At 40.4% G+C, this 27,766-nt stretch overlaps 1 protein-coding gene across 1 annotated transcript; it reads right to left on the bottom strand.

Moving 5' to 3' along the window:
- Positions 1-241: 241 nt before the first annotated feature.
- ppp1r14bb (protein phosphatase 1, regulatory (inhibitor) subunit 14Bb) lies at positions 242-25,186 on the bottom strand. The gene is made up of 4 exons (XM_034136534.1): positions 24,613-25,186; positions 3,414-3,497; positions 3,284-3,316; positions 242-3,177 (listed from the first exon to the last, which is right to left on the bottom strand). The coding sequence occupies exons 1-4, from the start codon at positions 24,796-24,798 to the stop codon at positions 3,109-3,111; spliced, it is 372 nt and encodes a 123-aa protein (XP_033992425.1). The 5' UTR covers positions 24,799-25,186; the 3' UTR covers positions 242-3,108.
- Positions 25,187-27,766: the final 2,580 nt, after the last annotated feature.

Raw genomic sequence — 27,766 nt, 5'->3', positions numbered from 1 at the left:
TTCATGTTATTAAAGCATCTGTGCAACCTACTGGGGAAAATGTTTTCTATTAAAATAGTCCTATAAAGAATGGTTTTTAGTCTTTATTTATTCATAGAAGTTGTTAATAAAGCACATAAAGAATATAAAAAGTAAATTAATTATTTGTTGAACTATGTGCAAGCTAATATTCTGTTGTATAATTGTAGGTAAGGCTAAGGTTTTCTGAAGCAAAGAATGACAAATGAACAAAACAACAGTATTTCCATTTTACATGTTTTTATTAAAGTTGCATAAAAGTGTAACAAAATTGGGCAAAAACAAGACCTGTTGTTGATATTGCTACATTTGTTTGTGGTTTCGATCTAATCATTGTCCAAAAAAAACACCTTCGCTCCTTCAATCTGCACAGTTTAGCTCTTGTATTTAGCCTCAATGATGATAATCAGTATATATATTTTTTTTTTTGCAATTTTCTCCAACAGTAAAAAAACAGACTCCTCAATAACAGTCTAAGAAGATATAATCCAAACCTGGATTTAGACAAGAAAATCCACTCAAATTCACCTACTGATTGAGCGTGCCTGGTACAATCCGATGTCTCCGAAATAAAAACGCAGACCGTGCTTGATTTGGAAACCCCACTAGGAAGGCAAAAGCAATCGCACCAAGGTGTATCTGAGTGGATTTGTGTTCAGCTATGTTAATCCAAGGCATGGCATCAATAAGTGTCATGGTCACAATAAAAACAGCCCAGTATTCAAATGGTAAATGCAAGGAACATTGTTTCATCTAAACAAAATCACTGTATCAAGGCCTAAGTATTAAACACTCACTTCTAAAAAGAAAAAAAGAAATCTCATTTAGTTTTCCAAAAAAGGAGCGACAGGAGATTCTCCACATGTCGCAGTTCTGCTCACGTGTTTAGCAGTTACCTTTTAAAAAATGAATGTCTCCCGTTTATTTGGTTTGTGTAACATAAATAATACCTAAGGCAACATCTGTTTTTTTTTTTTAAAGGAAAGGAAAAAGGATTGAGGGAGGGAGGAGGAGGAGGGGGGATGACAGGCAGGAAGGACAGAGCAGCAAGATGAAAATGGGCCTGTGTGTGTGTGTGTGTGTGTGTGTGTGTGTGTGTGTGTGTGTGTGTGTGTGTGTGTGTGTGTGTGTGTGAGTGTGTGTGTGTGTGTGTGTGTGTGTGTGTGTTGGCACTGAGAGAGAAAGACAGACAGTGGAGGTCTGCTGTCTCCGCAGGTGTTAGCAATTGGCCACAGGCATCACAGCTAATGCGTCTCCGATTGGACGACGGGCTTCAGCCTCTGATCCGATTGGCTCAGATTGAGAAGCAGATGGCTTATCCTCGCAGATGATTGGCAGCTGCGGAGGGGGAACTCACACAGGTCCTGTGACAGCTCCCGACTTGTCTCCCTCTCCCTTTCTCTCTCAGTGTGTGTGTGCACATCTGTGTGAGAGGCAGCTGTGTTTGCTAGTGTGTTTCCGTTTTCTACGCCCCGAGGGTGGCGTGTGTGTGTGAGTGAGAGAAGAAAAGGAAGGGTGGATGCATTTAGACAGCTTCAATGTAAAACAGCGGCCTCCATCCATCCCTCCCATTGGTGGATCTACTGGCATGCAGAGGGCAATACAAAGTCTCGACACCAACGTGGAGCTTTAAAGACAATTTCACAGCTTCCACGTGTGTGTGTGTGTGTGTGTGTGTGTGTGTGTGTGTGTGTGTGTGTGTGTGTGTGTGTGTGTGTGTGTGTGTGCTCCAAATGGACGCCTGCCAAACACAAAACAATGTGGTGGACTGAAAGATAAACGAATAAAAGTGAGGAAGAGACACAGAGAGGGGATGAAACAAAAGAAAACAAGGCAGCTTTGTTCTGGGACCCCCCTTTCAGACTGTCAGTGTGTGTGTGACAAAATCAAGAAAAACTAAACCAGGAACCAGTCCTATTTAAACAAAATCTAATTTGTCGTACTGAACAGCAGAATATACAGGCCGGAAAACACTCCTATTATGTTTGTTGCTGTACATTATGTAGCAACATGTAGCATTTAGCAACACGGACGCACAAATGCATGTATGTGCTTCTAAAGAGCCTCTCTTACAACTGCACTACGCTTTGAGGAAAGAAAATAAACTTTTCTTCCTTAAAAATGTGTAATTCAAGCACACCCACCCTAAAGAGAACCTACTTCTACTCTAGCCTCAAAGGAAGATTTGTAGTCTATAATTAGTCGAACCGTTAGACCACCACAGCAACTTTGTTTTAAGGTTCAACCACTATTTCCAGGATCGGATTTCTCTCTTTGTTGGACTCAAATTACGTCCCATTATTTCTCGTGGTCAAAGGGTTCAGATTTTCTTCCATAAAATGACATAGTGCAGATCCACACACTAAAAAAGGACAGTCTTTAAATGCACCAGTGTAACACATGCCTCTGATTATGGGAGGAATGATCTGAAAAGACTGTACTGACCCCGCCAAAAAAGTCAAGTGAATATCCCCCCTGCACTGAAAGCATCACAAGAATCACGGTTGGCAAATCATCTAAAAGAGTAACCCCATTACAAAACAAGGAATCTCATTATAGACATAAGCAATGATTAGGCCCTGCTTCAAGCTGATTGGCTGTTTCCGCCTTCCACTCTTTTTTTGGCCGTCGGAGACTCTTTCCCTTGTTCGTCTTCCCACTCTCAGCCGCTCCTCTCAGTAATTATATGACTCCTTTCCTCTTTTTCTCTTCCTCCTCAGACAGATGGAGGGTGGTTTAAAGGGAGGGTGGGAGGAAGAAGAGCTGGAGGAGGAAGAGGAGTAAAAGCCAAAACAAAGGGTGAAGGACAAGGAGTGGAAAAGGGAAGGAAGGAACGTGCCTGGATGAAGCCCAATGAAACACTTGTTGCTAACTTAACTTGACCAATCTTCGCTTTTTAAGAAGAACGTCCGACTAACAACACAGGAAGGTCACACAACATGGAAATCAAGCCACTAATAGGGCTGGATCCAGGCAAGAGGAAACAAGAAGATGCACAATGGATGGAGACTTAAAAAAAAAAAAATGGAGAGCAAGGTAGGAAGACGAGAGGTGGAGGGGAGGGTGTGGGTGAGGAGGAGGAGGGACGCATCATTTCTTCTGAGGCGTGGAGAGCTTCTGCATCCCTCGGATCTTGTCCAGCAGCTCTGAGACGAAGTCCTACGGGGAGAGAGGAGGGACAAAACACATGAGTCAGAAACAAACAGTACATAGATATAAGGGTACAGTGGAGTGAAGAGAGGAAGGAAGGTAAAACAAATCTCACCTCAGTAGGCTTAAAACACTCGACCACTAAGTCCTGAAAATAAATAGAAGACAGTCAGGATATACATCTCGCCTTTGGCATTTTTCTGCGTCTTTGCACGAGTTGACATAAGTGTATATTTGTGTCCTACCTTGACCCTGGCTCCCCGCTCTACGTCACTGGGCATATCCAGCAGCTCGTCCACATCGATCTCCAGCTCTGGGATGGCCTCCTCCTAACACAAGAGAAAAGGAGGTACATTAACCTCTGAACCACACAACCCAACAAGGAATTACAAACGCATGATTTCTTCTCATAAAACGCCCAAATTAAACCATTTGTCATAGCTAGAACATTTAAAAGCAGATTTCTTTGGTCAGATTTTCCAGATTCTGATTGCCCTTGAATGAATCATGTGTAACCAACCGTTGTGTATAGAAAAATAACCAAATCTGAGCTTGAAATTGTGAAAAAATCTTCTTGTTTTACGAGTCCCATTCAACAATTTACCCAAAAAATAATTGTTTATATTAATCAGATCCTGGAAAAAACACTATTGATTCTGCCCTGAAACCATGAATGAATCAGCTAAGATGTCATGTCACGAAATATTCGAGTAAAATGAATTGAACTGTTGATACACAGATCAGAATCTAAAAGGTTTCTTTAGGTGACAGCTCTCTGGCAGCACACACACACACACACACACACACACACACACACACACACACACACACACACACACACACACACACACACACACACACTAGTCAGTCTCTCTTGATGGATTAAGAACAGAAAGGATGATGCAGATTTCTTTCCTTGTTTTTATGTTATGTGGTTGTCTGCAAATAGCCCAGCAGAGGCTCTGTCTGTGTGTGATGTGGTGCAGTGACTGATGAATGTTCATCACTGAACACTAGAGGGAGCCGTCCTTCTATCACGAAAGACAGGAGAGACAAAGACACTTGGATCCAAAATAGGAAATACAATTGTTCAATTCAAAACGTATTTGCCTAGATGCACACAGCCTGTAAAAAAACGTGTTCTGTATAAATAACAATGTTGTTTTTTTTGTAACCCAATGAGCCCTGGAGAGGTGTTAGTAGGGGTATTTAGTTATCTTCATACAGAACCAGGCTAGTTGTTTCCATTTGTTTGCAGTCTTTATGCTAAGCTAAGCTAACTAGCTGCTGGATGAGGCTTCATATTTAGCATACAGATCCTTAGGGGTTTCAATCTTGCAATGTTATCCTAGACTGTGCTGTTATATTTGCTGTAAAGTGTCCTTACTGTAAGGTAATTATTATATGTACAGCACTTTGGCTTGACCAAAAATCGTTTTAAAAATGTGCTATACAAATAAAACTTGATTTGATTTGATTTGATTTGAGACAAGATATCGAATAAGCATATTTCCAAAATGTGGAACAGTTGCTTAACTCATCTACAGTGCATTGTTGAAGGGTTGCCTGTAAACAGCTGACTGTAACACTGCTGCTGCCAAAAGTGAACACACACTCCTGTTATTCCCGTAAGGGCGTTCCTTTGAAATCAACACAAAGTCAGAGAATAACTTCCTCCATTTGAAATTGGCCTGTATTTCACATCTAACCAGAAAAAGCTGCAATAATTGACAATGCACACTTTTAATTCCAGCAAAGCAATTATCGGCTCATACTGATAAACTGACCTCTAATAAGAAGAGCCCCCTTGCCTCTAGAGCAGAGATATCTAGCTCATTAAATAAATGAAAGTGAAAAGTGAGTTCACTGTAAGTTCGTCTTTGTGTCTCTCTTCCTCTTCCTCGCCACGCCTTCTCCCTCCGGCCAATCAATTCCCTTGTTTTCCTGATGAAGTGCTTTAATAGTCTCCCTCTGTTTCTCTGTTTCTCCATCTGTCTCACTCAAGCACACAGGCTCAGTGTGTGCTATCAAAGCCGTCCACCACTGGCAACAAGACACACGCACACACAAATACTCGTTTCCCCCTCTTTTGCTGCTCAATTGCTACCCTATATTCATGTCATTCTCTAGGAATCCCACCCTCTCTCCCGTCCTCCCCCTCGGTTAGAGTTGCCCACACCAGCTGTCTCTGCACCTGCCCGACTGCCCCCTATTCCACACACACGTACACTCCTTTATACACACACACACACACACACACACACACACACACACACACACACACACACACACACACACACACACACACACACACACACACACACACACACACACACACACACACACACACACACACACACACTTTTCTTTTTAAAGTGACAAGTCTCTCACATCTCACACACACATGGATTAAAGAATTATAAAATGAGCTTTAATACGTCTGAGCTGGATGTACAGTGGTGTGTGTGTGTGTGTGTGTGTGTGTGTGTGTGTGTGTGTGTGTGTGTGAGAGGTATGAGGATTTATAAGCAGGACAGCCTGTGTGAGATAGAGACTGGAGGTGACAGATAGACTTACTGTCAGCAGAGTAAAACACACACACACACAGGCAAGTTGGCGTACAGACATGTACTGTAGTAAGCAGCAAAAGGGTTCAATAAAACGTACACACACAATGTACACTATTAACACACACTCAGACACATTTTTGATTTTACAGAATTTTGGATTTTAAGCTCCTAAAAATTGACACAAAGGGGCAGACATGCTTACACTGCAGACACACTGACTGCTGTTCACACACACACACACACACACACACACACACACACACACACACACACACACACACACACACTCTGATCTTCACAACATGTGGGCTCCATGTGCTGCTACATGCAGTAAAGACAGAGGCGAGAAAAAACGTGGGAAAGACAAAGAACACAAATACAGAAACAAAATTCTGTAATGTGACTTTGCTCATTTTAGGATAAGAAAAACAGCTTTGACTTTTCTTTATGTTTATTTTTCTATATCAACAACATTTCATTTATTTTTCTGTGCCATACTAAAAGAAGTTGTAGATGTCTTGTAAATCTCTCATTGCTCATCCTGAAAGCGATACACATTGGCTCATATTTAATACAGCTTACTGGAAAATGATTTTAGAGATGGACTGTTAAATGTGCCGGGGGGGAAGGGAACGCAGAGAGGAAGGGAGGTAAGAGGTTAAGAAGCATCTCGAGAAGAGGGAGCAGCTGAGGGGAGTAAACCGAGGGAGGAGGGAGGGAGGGAGGGATGTTAAAAAAGGCCGGAAGACAGGCTTCAGAGAGGAGACACAAAGAAAGCGGGGAATCACGAGGGAGGGTTTCCAAAACAATCCTCAGACTGACTCTGTGAACTCCTCTGCAGTCTGCAGGGTTTACTGCCGGCTGCAGATGCGATCTGAGAGGTGCCTGCCAGATGTTGGCACACACTGCAGGCTGGTAAACAAAGCAGAGCCGTGTGCAACTATTGGAAGAGGCACATCGGATTTAGACTTATCTTTTCAGTACTATTGTTTTTGAGTCCATGTGAAACCTATAGTGTAAGAAATAGATAGAGAGAACATGGAAGTTGTTGCTTCTCAATCATCATGGCATATAGTATTTAAATGGAATGCCTCCAGAATGATCATTAGTTTATGGCATGTGTTACCTGTCTCTTGAAGAACATTTTCTCACAGGCATCCAAGGTACACAAATAAATCAAAATCTGAGGAAATTCTTGATAAATGTAAGTAAATAGAGGGCATTTTTAACAACTGTATCAAAACATCCTTGTACACACTCACACACAAGTCATGGAGTTTAATTCAAGTCTAATTTTTCCAGTCGTATGCTCACTACTTCCCAAACCTGTGCCATTGCAACCAAACCGCTCTGCAGCATGTTCATCTTCATCATACCTGGCAACAAGAAATACAAATGATGCCCACTGTTTCCTATTACTTAGAAAAACCAAGTCCACAGACTGTAAGTGCAAGATTTTGAGTAATACTCATCAGGGATCCATTTCTTGTCTTCAGGCGTTGTTGTTCACAGTATCTGTTCGTTGTCCCTGCAGAGATAGCCTTACTTTACTTTTGAATAGCTGTATCTCCTTTGCAAGAGAGGTTATGTCTGTTATATCTCGTGTCATAAGACTACACTTCTGTTGATGTTACATACTCGGAACTCTCCCTTTTCAGTCCGAACCAGCCTCATCTTAGAAACTATCTCTATAAACTGCCATATAGACGTTTTTAATTGTGGTCTCTAAATGTAATTATACTCTGCTGGACAACAAGCGTGCAAATATGATTCAGACAGCACCACAATGAGATTGAGACAGACAGCCGGACGGACACACTGTCTGTCTGCAGGCTGCCCGCAGAACCGAGCAGATGAGATGTGACAGTATGAGAGCGTGTGTGTGTGTGAGTGTGTGTGTGAGCCCTGGACAGATCAAATGGCAGCTACAGATTCTTCGTAGCTAAAACATAAGCCACACACACACACACACACACACACACACACACACACACACACACACACACACACACACACACACACACACACAAGTAGGTCAGCGTTCACTACTGTAAATGTTTCCGTAAAGGGAAGTGATGACAGAGAGCAATGAAGTGAAGTCAATGTTTCTAAAGGGAAGCTTGGTCAGACTGTAGTAAGGAATAATGACTCAATATTGAAAAAAAGACAAAATAACAAAGAAAATGTAGCTAAAAAGAGTATTTTTAAATACATTTGCAGTTACATTTGTAAAATATATGCTCACAGAAAAATTAATAATATAAAATGATTCACCAAATCAACTTTTAAGTCAGTACTCTAACTTCAAATCGTATTAAAACTTCCAACACCGAGACAAGTTTTCTGGTGAAATGACACACATACAGTATACTGCAGCTACAGGGTATGAACATGAAAAGTGAAAAAAGGGAGTGTAAAAATAAGCAAATAAATGAAGGTATGCAATGTTTGGGGCTTCAACTAACAATTATATTCATTCTTGATTAACAGGTTAGTTATTTTGTAGATAAATCTGTTAATCCTTTGGTATATAAAATGTCAAAAAATATCTAGGCGATCTAGATGTAGTTCTAAGGCGTGGTCTTTAAATGTCTTGCCAGTCATAACCTCGAATATATTGACTCTAATATGATATTAATCTGAGACAAAGAGGAAAGACCTATATTTTGGAGGCTTAAACAGCTTTTTGTTAAAAAATGAATTTATTGATGAATGGATTTTCAAAATAGTTGTTCTCTGTACATCACTTAATCATTGCAGCTCTACTGTATGTAACTAGCAGATTCACTGCTGATGAAACTACAACACAGGTCCATATCAAGTGGATATATAAGTTGCTTTACAGTGTGGGAAGCTTGGTGTGTAAGTAGGTCACACAGGACACCTGCAAGGATTACACTGCACGTCTCCTAGTGACAACATAGGAGCTGATTCCTGTGATAGGATCTGTGTAAACTACAGGTTAGCGTGTGTGTGCGTGTAGAAGAAAAGGGCTAGACACCATGTAGAGGAAAGTGATGAAAACATAAAGAATAACAGAGCTGCAACTCTTTGTTTCAAGTCAAAACGGTTTAAGAATTCATCCCAAATGACAAGATCACATACTATCGTAAACTAAATCTTTTTGGCAGATTAATAGAAAATCATCTTTATCGCAGCCATAAAAGCTACTTAAAGCTGGATGCTGAGTGATAAATAGCCACTTTTGCTTTCCCTACAGCCACGGTGACAAAGAAGGATACAAATAGTCAGCGTTCAGGATGGCCAGTCGCCTGTTTTGCAACACAAACAATGTTTTGGCTGGCCACAATGCAGGGATGAGGACAGAGGGAAGTGATGGCTGCAGCAGGCAGGAAGTAGGAAGGAGGAAGAGGAAGGAGCGGGAAAAGTAGGCCGTGTGTCGCTGAACAATGTCCACACGCACTCCAATTTCCTTGTGTGTGTGCTTGTTTTGACTGAATTCATCACACTGCTTTTACTCCTATGATCTATCCTTGCTAATTCTTTTTATGAAGTAGTTGTGAAATTATGCAGGGGGGGGGGGGGGTTGTGATTCTAATTTAACGTTGCTGCACTTTCCTTTCCAATCCTCTCTGTGCTGCCTCACTGTATTGGGGTCAGTCCAAGCAGCAAAGTGTTTCTGCTGAGTGTTTAGGTGTGTTTGCATTATAGAGTGAGTGTGTGTTAATGTGCAGACTCCATTAAATCTATTACCTCATGCTGGTTGACTTGGCACTGGGACCCAAAAGTGTTTGTGACAATGACAAGTTACAGACTCTGAGCATAGCTGAGATGGTTTGGCTGTGAGGGTGTTTCGGTTCTCACAAGTTATCAGAACAAAGTGTTCACACGCCATTTTCTCAAGCCCACATCACTAACACCAGAGCAGGAAGTCAACTGTTTAAATGAGCTCTTACAGTATATATAATTGACCCAATCTACGAGTAAAATGTCTTAAATGCGGAAAACTGGATTGTGCTTTTACTCGTCTACTTAAATCTCAGCTATCGTAATTAGTTGGGATATGTTTTATTGTTGCATACATCAAAATCATCACTGACGTATCCTAACAGACAGAAAAGAAGATAACAGCTCACTACTTTTGGTTAAATACTTTTGGCCTAAATACATGGTTAACTCAAGAAAACATATTTCTTCATTGCTAAAGGTCAGGATAGATAGCGGTGACTTGGAGATTAAGCATGCTTCGGCAAAGAATCATGTAGTTACATGTATATTTGATTTATTATGCAGGGGAGGTTTTAGGTTACTACAGTTTGCAAAGACTTAGAGATGATCCGATTAGCACACCTAATTACTCCCACATCGTATTCATGTCCATGCCTGTCTGTTAAATAAACACTGTGGCAGAAATGATGTGCAAAGTTGAGCAATGGATGTGACTTATGCATAAAAAGTTACATTTCCTCTCCATAATTCCAAAGGTATTTTACATCTGCAACGATGAGTGCACCAAAGGATTGAAATAAATTGCCAAATATTTTGATAATCGACAAGTTTTTTGATGTAAGTTTCATGCTAAAAAGTTAGAACCTGCTGTTTTCAAACACTTGAATATAGATATTTCCTTCCTTTCTGTTTTTTATACTATTAAAGTGAATGTATTTCTGATTTGCACTGAGAAAAAAGACATCACCTTGGACATGTTCTCCTATTTTCCAGCATTTTCTCAAGGCCCAACGACTAATCAATTCATCTAGGAAATAATCTGCAGGTTAATCGATAATACCGTTTATATAATCCCCATTTGTGGCCTTTTTAGAAATAAAAGACACTGCAAAAGTTATCGAAACCCATGTCGTTGTCAAAGTACCAGAAGATATTTTCAACTTAAAGCTAAAAGGTTGCCTGAAAGCTACTCGGAGTGACAATATATCTCCCTCTTGTGACTGATTTGCTTATTAGTTCTACTGTCCTCTGATCAACACACACACACAAACATACAGATCTAGGAAAAGCCTATTGTGGAAAAACACTGGGCTTGAACCTGCTTCCTGTCATGCCCCCCCTCTCTGTCTCCCACTATCTTTACGTCTTCTCTGATGCCCTTCCTGTCTGCTTGGCATCAGCGCTCTTTGCTACCGCTCTGCTATAAATCACTCTCAGTGTGTGTGTGTGTGTGTGTGTGTGTGTGTGTGTGTGTGTGTGTGTGTGTGTGTGTGTGTGTGTGTGTGTGTGTGTGTGTGTGTGTGTGTGTGTGTGTGTGTGTGTGTGTGTGTGTGTAACAGGGCAAATCATAGTATTTGGGCCACCTTGCTGCGGGCTCTTACGAGGGGAACGAGAGAGTGGGGGTCAACAAGTGTGCAGTGGTTAGGGATGCATAGTGTCAGTCATCGGCTGCTGCTTTCCATCTTCTTTCTATCTCCCTCTGCATCTCTTACAATAACACACATTGTTTGCCTCCCTCTCTTAGCACGTATTTCCCCTCCTCCCAGAACCAGTTAGGCTCCCATAATGTGTCACCGCCTAAAAAGCATTCAAAAAGCTCTCTCTTTTTGTGAAGAAGGGGTTAAAAACACAAGAGGAACAAGCAACTTCCTGTCTGGTTACGTGACCTTGGAGATTGCTGGGCTGGGGAGGGAAAGCGAGATCTGTGGGAAGTGTGTGAGAGTGAATGTGTGTGTTGGCGTTAACAGTTAAAGAGAGCAGAGTTGATTAAGTGTGTGTGCACAATTAATTTAAGTGGCTGCTGTACACACAACCGTAAACCACAACTGTCCATAATCAATGCAATGTACTTAATCCAGTCTGAGTAACAGTATGTGTGTGCACGTGGCTGATTTGTATCTCTGTTACACCTCCTATCAGTTGAATGTACTTCCTCCCAGGAGAATATGATGTCCTGTTTTGAATCACACAAAAAACAGTCACAGTTAAACTGAACTCACCTCTTTCACAACCTGGATGGTGACCAGAAACTATAACTAAATTGTGCAATACAAACTACTTTTCACACACCTTGCATTGTTAGAGGAAGTAAGGATCTCCAAATGATCTACACCTCTGTAGAGACATGTCATACACTCCAACCAGAGCCTCCGTATGTGTTGACTCCCTAACCCTTCCTGCTATCTCACTACTGATAAAACAGCTCTGTCACGTAATGTAAAATAAACCAGAGTGTGATGGTAGTGATGTGGGCATGCGATTGTGTTCCAGTGTGTGTGTGGGTTGCTTCAGAGAACAGGAATCCAAACTAAACAGGCTCCAAATACACAGAACGTATCTTCATAGGATGCCAGGAAACATTAATCGCTATAATTAGGATAGTATTTTTGGCAGTTCTTACGCTGTAATTAGGCAACAATAGTAAAACATATATAGACATACATACACTGACTACTATTCATTTTTATACTTTAGTATTTTCATTTTAATCTATTTATACTTCTACTTGAGTAAAGGATCTGAGTACTTCTTCCACCTCTGCATAATAAAGAGCAACATGATATCTTGGTAAAGAAGAGAGTGGCTAGCTGAACAGATCTGCTGATAGACTTGGACACACACAGTTAAAAATGTAGAGTTTCACCCAACCTTGATCCCACCACCCTCCAAAGCTGCCCAGAGCCCCATCAGCGTGCGATACGGTTGAATGATTCCCTCATCGGCTTGTTTGGTCTGACTGAGCGCTTCGGTGCTTTTTGTGTGTTGACTGGACATGTCTTTTGCTGCAGCTGCAAGGGTATAGGGGGGGGTCGGGGGGGACTGGCTGCTCCCTCAGGGTCTCAACCAGCTCGAGAAGACTTGTCCTGGCATCAGAGCGGGGCCACCGGGGGGGGGGGGGGGCTGAGATCTGCTGCTGTATCACGCTCACTAACCACTACACGAGGGCAGCAGACTGGCACCGCTGCTGCTGCCCAGTGTTCACCCGACTGTGAAGCCAGATTGAAAGCAAACATGTTGATATTTACTTATTGTCCATTGGTAGCTGTTTAACACACAACCGTAGCAATGTAGGTAAATGTAGCACTTCAAATGGTTTGGCTTATTGATAGCTAATGTTCCTGTTTATGTTTAGGGTTGATTGCACTAAAGATGCCAGCTAAATACAGCACAAAGGAAATAAAACATTTTACATTTCCAGCCATGGAAACAGTGGCATAGCGAGAGTTGATAGAAAGATTATGATTGGCCACATGGGTGTGCAAAAAAGCCTCACCTACACACACTTGTTCAAAAGGGAACTAAACTCTAAAGACTTCTCGGTGCCACCATTGTGATTGACAGGTGGTTTGAGGGAAGTGCAGAGCAGAGGCAGCACAGGAACTACCGGTTTGTACCACAAACTGTAAAAACATCCAAGATTTAAGGATCATTTCATCCAAGTCTTCCAATGTTGGTAAATAGATTTAGTTAGGTGAGGGCAAATACAGTAAATACAACATGAAAAGTATGTCAGAAAGCCAAAACTGGGAGACAGAAGATGTATGAGCGGACTTAAACTGCTAACTTTGAACCTTTTGTAAAGATTGCAATAAAAGATACTGCTTTTCTCTCTCACTTACTCTCTCTTCAGCCCACTCTAATTACAAGAGGCCCCGTGCCTCCATCTAAAATAAATGATCCAGGCAGCATCTCAAGTGCCCACTTTCACCCTCCACCTCCTACTTAAGTCTGTCACTGCTGAGGGTGGCGCTCTGCACATTCACACACACACTGATATCGATGTGTGAAATATTGGGGGAGAGGTCTTTTAACAATTCAATTTTTCCGGTTCTTTAATCGGACACTAATAACCACGAGAGCAAACGGGTAAAGATACAAAACTTGGGGACAGATACATGCAAAAAAAGAGCCAAAGTAAGACCACACACACCTCCTCTTCAGTAATTACCACTACAAATGGACTGAAAAATGAGATTACATGCAGATTAAATTAAGAATCCACACAAAGTATGATTATAGCACATTACCATTATTTCACTCTTGGCAAGCAAAGGGCCCAACATTAATTTGTTCATTTGTCATTCATTGAATTACTTATTTCTTTATTGTGGCAGTTTAAGGCAGGAGTTTGGCAACCCTAAGAGGTAGTTAAATTCATATTTAAATATGTTTTCCATTCATTTTCACCCACGTTTATTTGTGGCGCCATCAGGTTCATTCTGCTTTCATTAAAATGTAATCCCTTTGGATTTCAAAAGGGATTAGATGAGATTATAACTCTTTCTTTCAATATAATCTAATACCATTATCACACAGAGACAGAAACAGACTGACATGGTCTGAAACAACAACCCTAATAAGAAACCGTGTGTCCCAACATGAACATCTATCTGATCACTAACTGATTTCTTCTTTAGTCGCCTGGCGTTTCCTTTTCTCTCCTCTGAAGTTTGTTCTGTAGTAGGATCAAACAGTTCTGATTGGTTTCATGGCACGAACAGAATCCAACTTTAAGTAGATTAAAGTTATAATCCAGCCAAAATCTTTGTCAACAGGAAACACACCCTGTACGCTTGAGTGGTGAGTAGAAAGGACGTTTCTACGGACATTTGACCAGTTCCCTTTTACATATTTTATAATATGGACCAGAAACTTAATTACTAATAACACTTTTGTTGATTTGTTTATTCAATACTCTTTATTCCAACCATATGAGAGTTTGTGTGCGAGAAGGAAAGAGAGACTTCCTTCCTGATTAATCAGGGATTTATAAATCAGACTCTGTGACCAAATATGGTTAGTTGTTCCTTCCTGCTTAATTATTAAATCCATTTTTAGAAAAAAACAAGAACACACAAGTATTACACATTGCTATAAAGTATACTGTTATCTATTTTTGATTCACAAAATGATTCTAGATCATTTGAACTTCATATAATAAAAATATCCGCATCATTATTCCTCCAGCTCATTCATCAGTTTTCTATCAGCTGTTTTGCCAGTCTGTGTGTCCATCTGTTCGTCCATTTCTTCACAAAGCCCTTTTAACCAGAGCAGTTTTTACAATCACACAGGAAACCTGTCACTGTCAGACATCCAATGTGTGCCACCATGAAAGCTTAAAGGTGGGGTAGGTAATTTTGGAGAAACCAGCTCGAGTGCGCTAGAATTTGAAAATACACAACCGGAAAAAATCTGCCACTTCCTTACAGAGCCCCTCCAACACACACGAACGCGCACATGACCAATGAGGGCACGAGATAAGTTTGTGCACAGATGGAAGGCTGACAGGCAGGTAGGCCATCCAGTTATTTTAGCCGGGCCGGCTAAAATGATTGGTCGTGCTTTTTACAGTATTACGGCTTCCACAGATGACATTTTTTTATGGATTTTTTGTCAAAGCACTTAAGATATTCATTGCTATCGGGATGTTAAGAGCATTCCATGGAATATAACAAAAAGTGTATCTCGAGCCGGTTTCTCAAACTTACCTACCCTAACTTTAAAGGAGGTTTGACTCAGTGGTGACATCATGGAGGATATATGAAGCCAGCATGGCACCGTGCTCTTACCAACTCTTCATCAGCTAACACACAGTGGCACAGCTCTGAACTCAGTGAGCCAATCTGAGTACTGGGTAGTAATGCGTTAAATATAGCCCTTTACAGTACATGTACTCAAGTCGTTTTTAATTAAATTCTAAGAGTATTATTTGAGAGAAAATGTACGTCTATCTTACAATTGGCTACCTACGTCCTGCTTGTTTTACTGATACATTTTACTTAAAATAATTTGGATTTTAGGCTGAGGACGTACACCAGCATTAGATAAGACTGGACATATACACAATTTAGTAAGTGATTTTATGTCTTGTTTTTTTAATGTTTTTAGGTTATACTGTGCAGTACCTATTTTCATTTGCAAGGCAAGGCAAGTTTATTTATATAGCACCTTTCAACACAAGGCAATTCAAAGTGCTTTACAAAAATGGAAGACATTATGAAAATGGCATTTAAAATCAGTCATTAAAAAGAAAAGATAATAAAATAAACATTAAAAGAAAACATTTATATTTTAATATCATCATTTAATGTACACTTCACATTTGTTATCACCTGTTAAGGAGCTTAATGCATGTATGTAATAGTTGCATCTAATAAAGTAACCTGAGAAGGTATTTTTATTCTTGTAATCCTACTCCTTTTTTACAAGTACTTTCCTTTCTACTTGAGTCAATGTAATTATAATGTAAAGATGTTTTTTCTCTACCCATTACTGATACTGAAATCTACAACTATCTTATATTAAAAATCACATCCCAAGGAGAAGTCATCCATCAACTTCTCTTAATATTCAGCATTAGCAGGGAAGATATTGTGCACATCTCAGGTAAAGTCGGTTATTCGTATATAAAAAAATCCAATAAACACATTAAACTCCCACAGCACAAATAGCATGAAGCTGTATACTAACACCTCCTTCCCTGCAGTTAGTAACTGGCCTGTTGTCTGCTCTAAAGCTCCTCCTGGGACTGAACACTCCTTTTTTGGATCCGTGTTACCTCACACAACCTGCAGACCTCATGATGATAACAACTCCTCTCATAGATGTGTGCCAGCTGCTGCCAGCTGATGTCTCCTCTGTTAACAATGGCTTCTTTCATTGTTTTAATATGGTGTCAGTACGGAGGCCGATAAAACACCCGGACCTCATATTCATCTCTCATTTAAAATCGCTATAACAGCAACAACACCCGGGAGTCATATTCTGCAATAACGCTGGCCTGTGTGCCAAAATCTATCACTATTATACCATGCTCCCTATAAAAAGCCTCCACAGGGGTGCTGGAGCTTTTCACATAACAGAAAAGTACGTGTGCAGCCTAAAATGCATTAATTTAATTGGTTTAAAATGCAGAAAAAAAAACAATCTTATGAGAAAATGAAGTCCAAAAGTTGAAATTGTTCTTTCTTTGATTACACCAAATAACTTATTGATTAAAAGTGAATATAATTTTAAAATAATTAACAGATTAACAGCTGAAAGGATATATAAATCGCTTATTTCTCAACTACTAAATTAATCACAAAATATTTTGACTGTCTTTTTATCGGTTAAAGTTGTGTTATAAGAAAAGTGTGAATATTTTCGTAATTTTCTCCCATTTAATAGACAGAATAACTTATTAATTAAAAAATAATATATTAAACAGACTGACTGACAATGAAAATAATCGTTACTTACAGCCTTACTTTTGTTAAGACTCAGTTAATGCTTATCTGAAACAAACTGTATATACCCTTGTAGCTCATCTTGAGTAACGAGCAGGGAAGCAGAGGGGAATACATGTACACACATCATGTTTATGGAAGATAGATATTTACAGGATGCCTGTTAAGTGTTTACACACAGTATACACAACTGCAGGAGAGTGTGAATGAATACAAGTCTGTAAACTGTCTCATGACATTAAACAAGTTACTGCCTGCCTGTCATATTCACTGCAGGCATCAAGCGCTAAAGTGCCACGCTTGACTTGTGAGGATGAATGTAAAATGGTTTTGTTTGAACCTGTTACAGTTGACTGACGGACGCTGGAATGACGAGCTCATCAGGCTTATCTGGAGCTGAAACGCGTTTACGTGGTGGAGCGGTGTTAGACAATCAGTGCTGTATGTGCAGGCCGACTGACGCACGATGGAGCATGTGCCGAGGATTGTGGGAAACAACAAAAAGACTGGATCACGTACAAGAACACTTGCCTTTATGAGGTACCAAAAAGCCAAAGTTTTAAAAGTTCAAAACCACTTTACTCACTAAGTCTATCCTTGAAGCTTAACAAATCTGTTTAATGTCTTTTGGATCTCTATGTATGGAGCCAGCAATATTTACATCCAGGTTTACTAGCTTGTTGTCAAAAGTCAAGGTTCACTTATTTAGATTATATAAACTATATAACATTACAAACACACTTATTTAAAGCTAAACTCTAATCTTTCAATACATTTAACCAAGCATGTTGTTTTTGATTCAATTTACAAACTCAACCACATGTTTAAGACTGCAACCGTTTGCCTTGAAGCGTAACTGTATATGCAGTAGTTCGTATGAGGATGTGATTTCTTTTTAGAGACAGGGTTGTTTAACTGGTTGGTGTGGGTACTAAACTCATGACGCTCTTTACAGCTCCATCACCTTCTCAGTCAGTCATCACCTTCTCTAGTATTACCTGTAATCTCTCAATAGGTGCATGTATATATGGCAACGTATATTTAAAGTGGCCAGTAGGATCATTGGTGTTTCGTCAAAGAGCCATTTCTAATATTTGACAGTTTCCTCTGTATGGAGAATTTGAGCTGCTACCTCGGGACAGAGATTTAGACTTCAAAAGGCCAGGTCTAATGGGATGATTATATTATATTTCTCAAGACACTAAGCTATTAAATGCTCACGCTGATCCAACTGATGACACGTTTGTCTGCTTAAGTACCGGGGTTGATGATGATGTTTTTTTAGCTTTGGGTTTCCTGTTGAGGAATTCATGTCTGTGACCCAACGTCTGTTTGTTCTAAGTTTTACCTGTCTGCAAGACAACTGTCCTCTAATGGACTATAAGTTGATCCGATGCATTGTTGAGTTTCACAACAACACATTTATTAGAAGGAAGCACTGTGACAAATGACCCACGGGGGAACATTTTGACTTCCTGTTGTTCTTGTCAGCTCAAATGATAAATGGGCCAACATACACATCTCCCACGCATGCAGTGTAATTCATTCCTTTATCTCTCATCCTACTAAGCAAACTTCAACCTCAGACCTGACTCACAGTTTAAAACAGCCACTTTTAAAGGTGACTCACAGCCTAAACAGAGGGCTCAATGCCTAAATGGTGTGTAAATGTGCCCGTTGAAACTCCCCATGTGAGTGTGTGAATCAACAAGTGTGTGTATCGATTGTGCTTTTGGGGGAAAGTAATGTTTTAATATTGTCCCTTTCCCTAATGTACTGTGTTTGTCTCTCACACACTTCCTGTGACAACAATCTAAACATTCCCCTGGATTACACACATCCCTCATTCCCTCTCTCTACATCTTCACCCATGCCTTCTTACTTCCTTCCGATCTTTCTCACACACTTACGCAAGATCACTCACAATCCTCTCTGTTGATTTATCCCCTCTGCGTCGTATAAACGCTCACATGGTCAGTCAGTGGGTCAGCTACAGCATGCTGACTCACCCCCAATCCAACAGGAAGAGACTGTTTAACATGTAGAACCACATGTAAGCTATTAACAAGATCTGTGTCCGTGTGTGTGTGCGTGAGTGTGTGTGCGTGCTGTTGTGGGGGGGGGGTTTACAAAGACACACTGGAGTCTTTCACTACCCGCTGTGTAACAACCACTCTTTGTAGTCACCCTCTTGGAGTGAAACAGGGTAAAGCTGATTGGTATTCAGACCTTTAGGTGAGTGGTTTAAGCAAATGTTGCACACTCACCCTCACACTACATATACGGTGTTTGTTTAATGGATTATCAAAATAGTGCCGATTATTATTTAGTGTGCAGCTCTACCAGGGTTTGTGTTGTCCTGGCTTCAACCATATCTACAATGTTCTTTAGTTTGAGACACAGACTGAAAATGAGGCAACAGAAATAGGAATAATCAATGTAAAAGATTCCTTTGTAAGATATAATCATTTTTGTTCATTTTTTCGACATTCAGAAGGATTGTTTTCAGTGTCTGATTATGTGCTGCTTCAGTCAAACTGGACTTTAGGCACTGCTATAATGTTAAAACAAGAGCAGAGGACACATGTTACAAAAACATTTCCCCCCTCGGTGACATCCCTGCCTCCTCCTACTCCTTTTTCCTTCTCCTCTTGCCATCCCCTCCAGTTTTTCTTTCCTTCTCTTCCCCCGTTTATTGCATTCCTGCTCACCAATCCTGCCTCTGTTCTCTCTCTTATCCCCTTCTGTGTTTGTGTGTGTGTGTGGATGTGTGTGTGTGTGTGTGTGTGTGTGTGGATGTGTGTGTGTGTGGCCACGTAGGGCCCTGGAGTTTGGGGGATTGTATCGCCTCCCTGCCCCACTGTTAACTATGTAGCTACTGGTCACTACGAGAAGATAAAACAGACGGAAAAACAATTTGTTATGAAAACGATACCGGGGCTGGTGTGAAATGTGATCGTTTGTACTTTAGGTGGACTTGATGTGTGTAACCCCCACCTTCCTTTTTCCCTGGAGTGAGCTCAAACTCACTTAGGACCTTTATATATACAAAGCCAGTAATAGAGTGGAAGCTCAATAACAACAATTTAAAAAGGCATCTATCCTTAAAGAAACACTCCCTGCTTTTGTTCTCCCCCCCTCCAATCCCAACACTTCCTGCCAGCTCACTGTTTGTGTTTCCAACCTAACACCGTTTACAGTTGGGTTTATAATATAAACTGTGAGAATATAGGGTTTTAAGATTGTATCGCAGTGGTTCCCAACCTTTTCTTTTTTTTATAATTGTACCCCTACTGAGAACCTTATCAGATTAACTCAAGTAACCTCTTCACTAACACTGGGAATCGCAAAACCACGGAGTGTTTCTTTAACAAAGCAAATGTCACATTAACATCGACTGCAGGGATTATCTGAAGCCCAGAAGGAGGAAGTATTCCGATCCATTAATAAAAATAAAAGTACAAGCATCTCAGTATGGACACAAAGTAACCATGATGCGAAATGTTAACCTCTATTGTTGTGTTTTACTATTTTAAAATGATTGTTATTACTCATGCATCATTTGTAATTAGCATTTTACTTCTGTAGTTGGTTGAGGTGGTGCTGATTTGAACTATTCCATACACTATTGGGTAGTTTATAATATTTTACATACAAAACATGATGTATCGCTTTGGTATTTTCTGAAATTATCACATGTTTTGCATGTTAAGTGAGAAAAGTAACTAAAGCTGTCAGATAAATAAAGTGGAGTAGAAGTATCAAGTAGCAGGAAAATGTAAATATTAAAGGAGAGGTGTCATGCTTTTCCGGTTATTACCCGTCCCCTTGTGTGTTATGAAGGTTTTTATGTATGTAAACGGTCTGCAGAGTCAAAAACCCTCAAAGTACACCCTGTAGCGAGTAAAACTCTAACACAGAAAAGACCTCCCCAAAACGCCTCGTTGGAGATTTCTCATGTTCTTCCTGGGCATCGTGACGTCTGGATACCCAGTAGCCACGCCCAGAGCTATGACGCGATACGGTCATGCGGTACCCGGAACCAATCCGTGGAGCCGTTACGTTACGTCCGCGGAGCCGTTACGTTAAGCCCCCGCTGATTGGTCCAAATTGACCAATCCACGGACTTCCTCACACACAGGCAGCTCTGCTGATTTCTCCTCCCTGGCTGCAGGCTGATAACAGACAGTTGGGATCGCGGCGAAATTCTCTCTGCAGACCCATTCTCACAGCGTTTATCAACCTTTTTCTTACTCAATATCAAGTCACACTTATTGTTTTTACTTCGGCTGTGAGTTTGTGTGTGCTCAGGATGAGTTTGGCTGTGTTTCGCTATGTATCCTAAACAAGGAAACCACACCTCCACGGAGCTCAGCGCGATTCACAACGTCCCGACCAATCAGAGCACACTGTGCTCACAGGGAGGGTGGGGGCTGGAGCTATTGGAGCTACAACGAGCCGTTAAAGGCAGAGAGTGAAATTCAGTGAATACACATAGTTTACAGAGATGCTGTATGAGAAACCAATGTGAGTTTGGAAAATTGCACAATATAAATCTATTTTAGTAGACCTCAACAATGGAATTATGATCAGTGGAAATGGCCATGACACCTCTCCTTTAAGTAAAGTACCTCACATTTCTATTTAAGTACAGTACTTGAGTAAAACTACATTCCAACAATGCTAAGCCACGCTGCTTAAATAGCTTTAAATATAATCTTGCAAGAAAATAATGAGGGGCTTTTTGGAATTTGACTACTCTTTCCTTGACTGAATGGACTCTTTTTTTTCGACTGCACGGTTAACCAATAAACATTTAACCAAGCCTTGTTGCCATGGCGTCATATTAAGGCTCGGATCCTCACTATAGCAACTCCCTGATAGACGGACTGAGTGGCTGGATGAATATCTGACACGCTGGCTGGCAGAAATGACTGCTTGTAGCATGTTTAAAGGATTATATGAACGGGAAAATGGCTCATTATGAATCCCCTGAACTCCATGCTGTTTTATTAACAGCAGAAATAGTATGCATCAAACACAGGAGTGAAATAAAGGGGTAGGAAATAATGATGGGTGAATATGTGGATTACGGCTTGAGCAAATAACCCTCCCTGCTCCCTGCTCTCCAGTTACACTGTTGGGGAGCACGTGCTCCACATCTCCCCGTCTAAATGAGCCCAATGAGTCTCCATCAGTGAACCGACTGTAAATTAATCTCTTTGTTGTCTAACAGCCCCAGCAGAGAAGGAATCAGAACAATGAAACCTCTGTGGATAAAAGCGGAAAAATAGCCATCATTATTAGAGATAAATGAGAGATAGGTGACCAAAAATGTGAAATAAATCAATATACCATTTTCACGAGTATAATCTGATACACGACCTGATCTGAGAATAACAAATGATAACAAATCAAGTCTCACAGCACCTATTTGTTGAGCTGTTGGCAAAAAAAAAAGCATACTAACAATAAAGATTGAGTGCTTTAAAGCTAGCATAACTGTAATAATTAGTGCGTTATTGAATAAGAGATGGATGTGGGTAGAGCTGCAAAAATGTGCCGATCGACAGAAATATAATGATGATCATTCATTTTTTCATGCAAAGGTGCAAGAAAATGCTGTTTTCAGCCTCTCAAATATGGAGATGTCCTGCTTTCTGTTTCGTAAGTGAATATATTTTGGTTTCTGGACTGCAAAACCAGACATTTAAAGACATGACCTTGGACTTTGAGTTACTTGATGATCGCATTTTCCTTATTGTATAGACAAAGGATTAATCAATTAATCTAGAAAATGATCGATAATGAATTATGTGTTAGTTGCAGCCTTAGATGTGAGACAAGTGAATGAATGATAGATCGAGAAAGATAAGTATTTATCCGGAAAATCCTCATACACTGTTTGCAATAACTAAATGTTACAGTTTTAATCCATGGCATATAAATTAATCGTTAGCAAACAATAAGCACATTGATTCTAAAATCCTCACTAGGCCACTTAATCTCCTCTTCTGGCATAAAAGTCTCTAGTATCTCCGCTACTTTTTTGTTATTATCCAAATGTCACAGGGTATCCCTGCAACTGCCTTTGAAATCTGAATACAAGTCAGACACAATCTTATTTTCACAACAGATTCGTTTTCCATCCTCAGTGGCTTTGAATAGCATCTGGTTACAGTTAGTTACAGATTGTCAGTGGATTAGATTTGGGACTTACAGGTGCGAGTGTGGAGACAGCCTCTGTTGTGTCTGCAACAACACAACTCCACCAAGCAACAGCCAGACAATCCCATTGTATGTCTGTGTGCGTCAGTAGGGTCAAAGGTCAAGTAGTAGGAGAGTTTTTGGAAGCTTTGCTCAAGTCTAACTTTTTATCCTCTTTAGAATAGCCTAACTTAGTTGTATTATGTGCACATTTTCTTGAATCCTCCTGCCTTTTGTCTCTTTTAGCCTTCTAGGAACCTTCATACCTGTTAAGTCGTTGTATTGCTAATGCTAGGAATAGAATATGGGTCAATGCTAGCTCAGTCGGCATGGGCTTACCAACTCCTGACGGCAGCAGCCAGTCAGGAGATGGCGCAGCTCTCCATGTGTCGCCCAGGGTTTGATGAGGGACTCTAAAGTTAGCTTCCACTGATACTCAGTCATTACCACAGCCAGGCAGGTCATACGCATGACCAGACCCCCCACTCAGACTCATCAGTCACACCTCATTTATCTCATTTGCCAGCACATCCCCTTCCCGAAGAGAGTAGCCCTCCTTTAATTTTGCTTAAAACTTTTAAATTAGCATACACCAAAAAAGAGAGTAGGTGTGCAACAATGGTCTTATTGTAGATGAGACAAAGACATAACCTAGGGCTAGGATGAAATACTTATGATGTCAACTTGCAAAGACAACGATATTGAACAAAGGGATTTTGTTAGTTAGTTGAAAGACAGTATTTGTTAGAAACCACACTTTGATATGTACAAACCCCTTTTTTATTGGTGCCTTTTGTGATAGAAGTTATAAAAGAATAATGTTTTTTTGTATTTATTTGATTTTAACATTAAGTTGTTACACAGGCAGAACTGTGTAATATTTGTTTAATAATCGAAATAAATTACAGTTTCCTTTTTTTGTGCATCCCTAACAAGCACGTGAACATTTTATTTTCGTAAATGATTTTATGAAATGTTTACTTGTTTAAAACCTGATTTGAATAGGAAAAACCGTTCCCAAACAGCTGCTAAACAAGAGTACGGTCTGTCATACTTGATTTGGTGAATTCACAGGTGTGCTTTAAAATCTTTTCAGCCAATCAGAAGAGAGAGATCTCTATTCCACGATAAGACAGTAAAGCTGCATCAGCTCTACATTTAGCTACCTGTAGGTGGGGGTGGGGGCTGAAGTTAAACCACGAGGTCTTTAAACATTACAAATGTCTGACATGATGGAGTCTTTGTTTCTTGTCACACTCTTCTTATATCACGCCTTTCATTACCTCATCTTTTTGCATATGGCCCAGATACTAAAGGCTATAAGAAGCAAGTCTAGGCCAAAAGCAGCCACAAAGGGCCTACATTTAATGTTTATTTAGTAACAGTTTGCCTTAAAAGAGGACAGACAGAGGCTCCAGATCTGATAAACTGACTTATTACGCTTTACTGTAGAGCTCTATTACTTATAGAGCCCCGGATCGATAGGATCGATCGGTTTGCAGGCCGGTTATTGTTAGGGTCTTTACCTCACAGTCGTAGAGGTCCGTTAGCTGGTCGATAATCCACTCCTCCAGGTTCAGTCTCTTCCTCAGCTCCTTACGGTCATATTTGACGGTAACGCGTCCCTGCTTCCGAACCGGAATCTCGGGTTCCTCCGCGGTGCCGCCCGGCGTCTGGAAATATACCCGGGGTTGAGGGCTCGTATCAGCCATGGTCACTCGCTTCGGGATACTAAAATCACCCCCGGAGGTGTGAAGTGTGAAATGGGCGACAGTCAGGAGGCGAAGCGGCTTTTGTTGACGTGCTGGCCTTTTCCTCACTGAAAAAAAAATCCCGGCTGATAAATGTGTGACTTGGAATCCCCCGAAGAAACAGCGCTGGACCTGATGCTTTTGTTGTCCAAAAATTGCTCAAAGAGACATTGGCAGTAGCCGGACGTTTCCACAAAACAAACCGGAGCGACCGTTACGGTGAAACGTGAAGAGTAACCGGCTTATTGGGCTATTTACAGCATGCAAACTCTGCTTATATAAAAAGAGAAGAGAGAGGAGCGGAGCTGGCTGAACTCTTCATTCAGTACAAAGAGAAATCACACGCCTCTCTCTCTCTCTCTCTCTCTCTCTCTCTCTCTCTCTCTCTCTCTCTCTCTCTCTCTCTCTCTCTCTCTCTCTCTCTCTCTCTCTCAGCCCCACGAGAGCTGCGTGCGCGTGCGCGCGCTCTCCTTGAGCTCGAGCGCATCCGACGTAGCCCGACTGAAAAAAGAGAAAAGCAAATGTTGATTTTTTCCAACTTTGAATATCAGTTCACTCCCCCTCTTCCTTCTCATGCATTTTCCCAAAACGTTCCCATGTGACCCCCTGGAGCCCACTGTAACAGATGAGCTTCACATGTGCACAGATGTACACTCTTTTTCCCATGGTGCAAAAATAATGGACATGAGCATTCCAAAATTAGACTGTAATGTGAGTTTTTATTTAAAGTTAATTGTAATATTATAGTTGTACTGATACATGTGCTGGTATTTTTATTTCATACATCTGCACTTGAATCTGTCTCGATCATTGTAGTGTGATAACGATTATGGAAACGTGTTGATTTAGTTTGTGTGCTCTTACCATAGTCTGTATATATAGGCTCTTACCCTAACTTAAAACACTTAAGAAGAATTCCAGCATGTTTTTTCCTTGCTGTAGGAAAGTCGAATCCATATTTGTGAGCATGAGCACAACCCAGAAACCAAATAAATAAGTTTCAAATGTACTTCCTGTTCAGGATCTGCTGTTTGCTAAAGCTAAAAAAATGTTTTGTCCATTATAGTGCCCTCAGTTGTAATTCAGAAAGTTCCCATATACTCATGACTTATTCTTGTTTCCCAATGATTTGTCTGTTGAGCTTTCCAGAGTTTATACAAATAAAATTGTCCTCGCTCTAGTTTTTTGCCTTCTTTTTGGATTTTATTTTTCAAAATGGCTCAGAGTTCATGCTAACTAATATGTTTTAATGTCTTAAAGTTAAACCATAGGAATATCATGTACTGTACAGAGTTTTGAAAATGTTTCACTTTAACTTTATCTCCATAGTGAACCTATTCAGAACTTTTCAATCGCCCAACCTTTGACAAACCTTATGACTCTTTAAATAACCTATTATTGCTCTCATCATTAAAGGCATGGGCTTTTAATGCATTGTGCAGCACTTTGTCCTTACACGGTAATTGCACAAAGTGCCAGTTTGGCCCGGGGCCTAACAGCTTCAAACTCTTGGTATTTTAATGCTCATTTGACTAGTTCACAACAAAAGTGTCCTCTGGAATGTGTGAAATGTATACAGATAAAGATTTTACGCTTAGATTTCACAGTTTATGAATAGAGAGCTTATAATTCACAGTATACAAAAGTGTTATTATATGTTTTGCAAGATGTCGTTTTATCTCTTTTAAGATTACGCAATTTGAGTGGATAGTGGATTCAGTTGGAAATTAACTTTTACATTGCAAAGATTACAAAAGAAACACTGGAGGTGTTCCATCAACAGGAAACCAGTCCCATTTTTTCACAGTGTGTCCATTGTGTTGTCACAGCATGGGTCCTACACCCGGCCAGGCTGGTTAATAAAAGAGTTTTAATAATAATAGGAGTGTGAAGTTAAGGGGGAGGCAACTGAGGGAGAGCAGATTCATAATGCCTCTCTCCTTCTATCTCTTCTTTAGAGTGTGTATGTTGGTGTTCACATCTGTCAACATGCTCATATTGGTGTGTGTGATGTGTCGTACCGGCCCATGCAGGCATTTCACAGACAACCATGGCAACAAGACATAAAAAACTGAATTATTCAGTGAGCTTGTCTGAAACTTACAGTTGAGTAAGCACAGTTGGACACACACACACACACACACACACACACACACACACACACACACACACACACACACACACACACACACACACACACACACACACACACACACACACACACAGTAACGTAAACATTCACATAGCAAAGACATGCAGTCACTGTTACACACGATCCTTTGCACAAACCAAATGTGTCACCAGGTTATAGAGTAAAATGCAAAATGCAAACTTTTTTTTTTCTTTGATATTTGAGTCTTTCCACTACATGTCAGACAGACACTGCAGAAGAAGTCAGTATGATGTACGCATGCAACATTAAAACTGTTGTGGCCATGAGGAGAGTGAAAGAGGAACCATGCACGGTATGATGCATATGTTTGAAAAAATGTCATGAGCTCAAATAATCTTAGAAACTCAAGCTTGCAAACAGCCAGAAAACGGATCTTATTAGATTGTATATCCCTAAGCTTAAGCACCGTGAGAGACCTATATTGTACATCACACAGGTCGGATATTATACTGTACTGCATTGGACTATAAGATTATATGTCACAAATATCCTGCCCGGAATCATTTTGATGCATGATAATGTCCTGATAATCATCAGTGCTTGGAACTCAAAATAATGGAACTCAAAACATCCTGTTTTCACTTTACCTTACACTTAAAGCTGCACATATTTATATTGCATACCAGATATAGATCTTTTTAAGTGAACATCCATTTTAAGAAAAAACAATCTTAAATAATTAAACACAAATAAATCGCAATGTCCTCCTGAATGAATTATAAATAAATATAAAGCAATGTTGTGTGAGTCTGAAAG

Source organism: Trematomus bernacchii, unplaced genomic scaffold (genome assembly GCF_902827165.1).
Source record: "Trematomus bernacchii unplaced genomic scaffold, fTreBer1.1, whole genome shotgun sequence".
NCBI classification, from domain to species: Eukaryota; Metazoa; Chordata; class Actinopteri; order Perciformes; family Nototheniidae; genus Trematomus; species Trematomus bernacchii.
Note: the sequence above shows the minus strand (reverse complement) of the source record. Positions and strands in the feature narration are given on the sequence as shown.

What these genes read in the sequence shown, in the direction of transcription:
- ppp1r14bb (XM_034136534.1), bottom strand. Translation starts at nt 24,798, where the DNA reads ATGGCTGATACGAGCCCTCAACCCCGGGTATATTTCCAGACGCCGGGC. An exon ending in CGGACCTCTACGACTGTGAG is followed by an intron (nt 3,498 to 24,612) that starts GTAAAGACCCTA and finishes CTCTTGTGTTAG; the next exon opens with GAGGAGGCCATCCCAGAGCT. An exon ending in AGCGGGGAGCCAGGGTCAAG is followed by an intron (nt 3,317 to 3,413) that starts GTAGGACACAAA and finishes ATTTATTTTCAG; the next exon opens with GACTTAGTGGTCGAGTGTTT.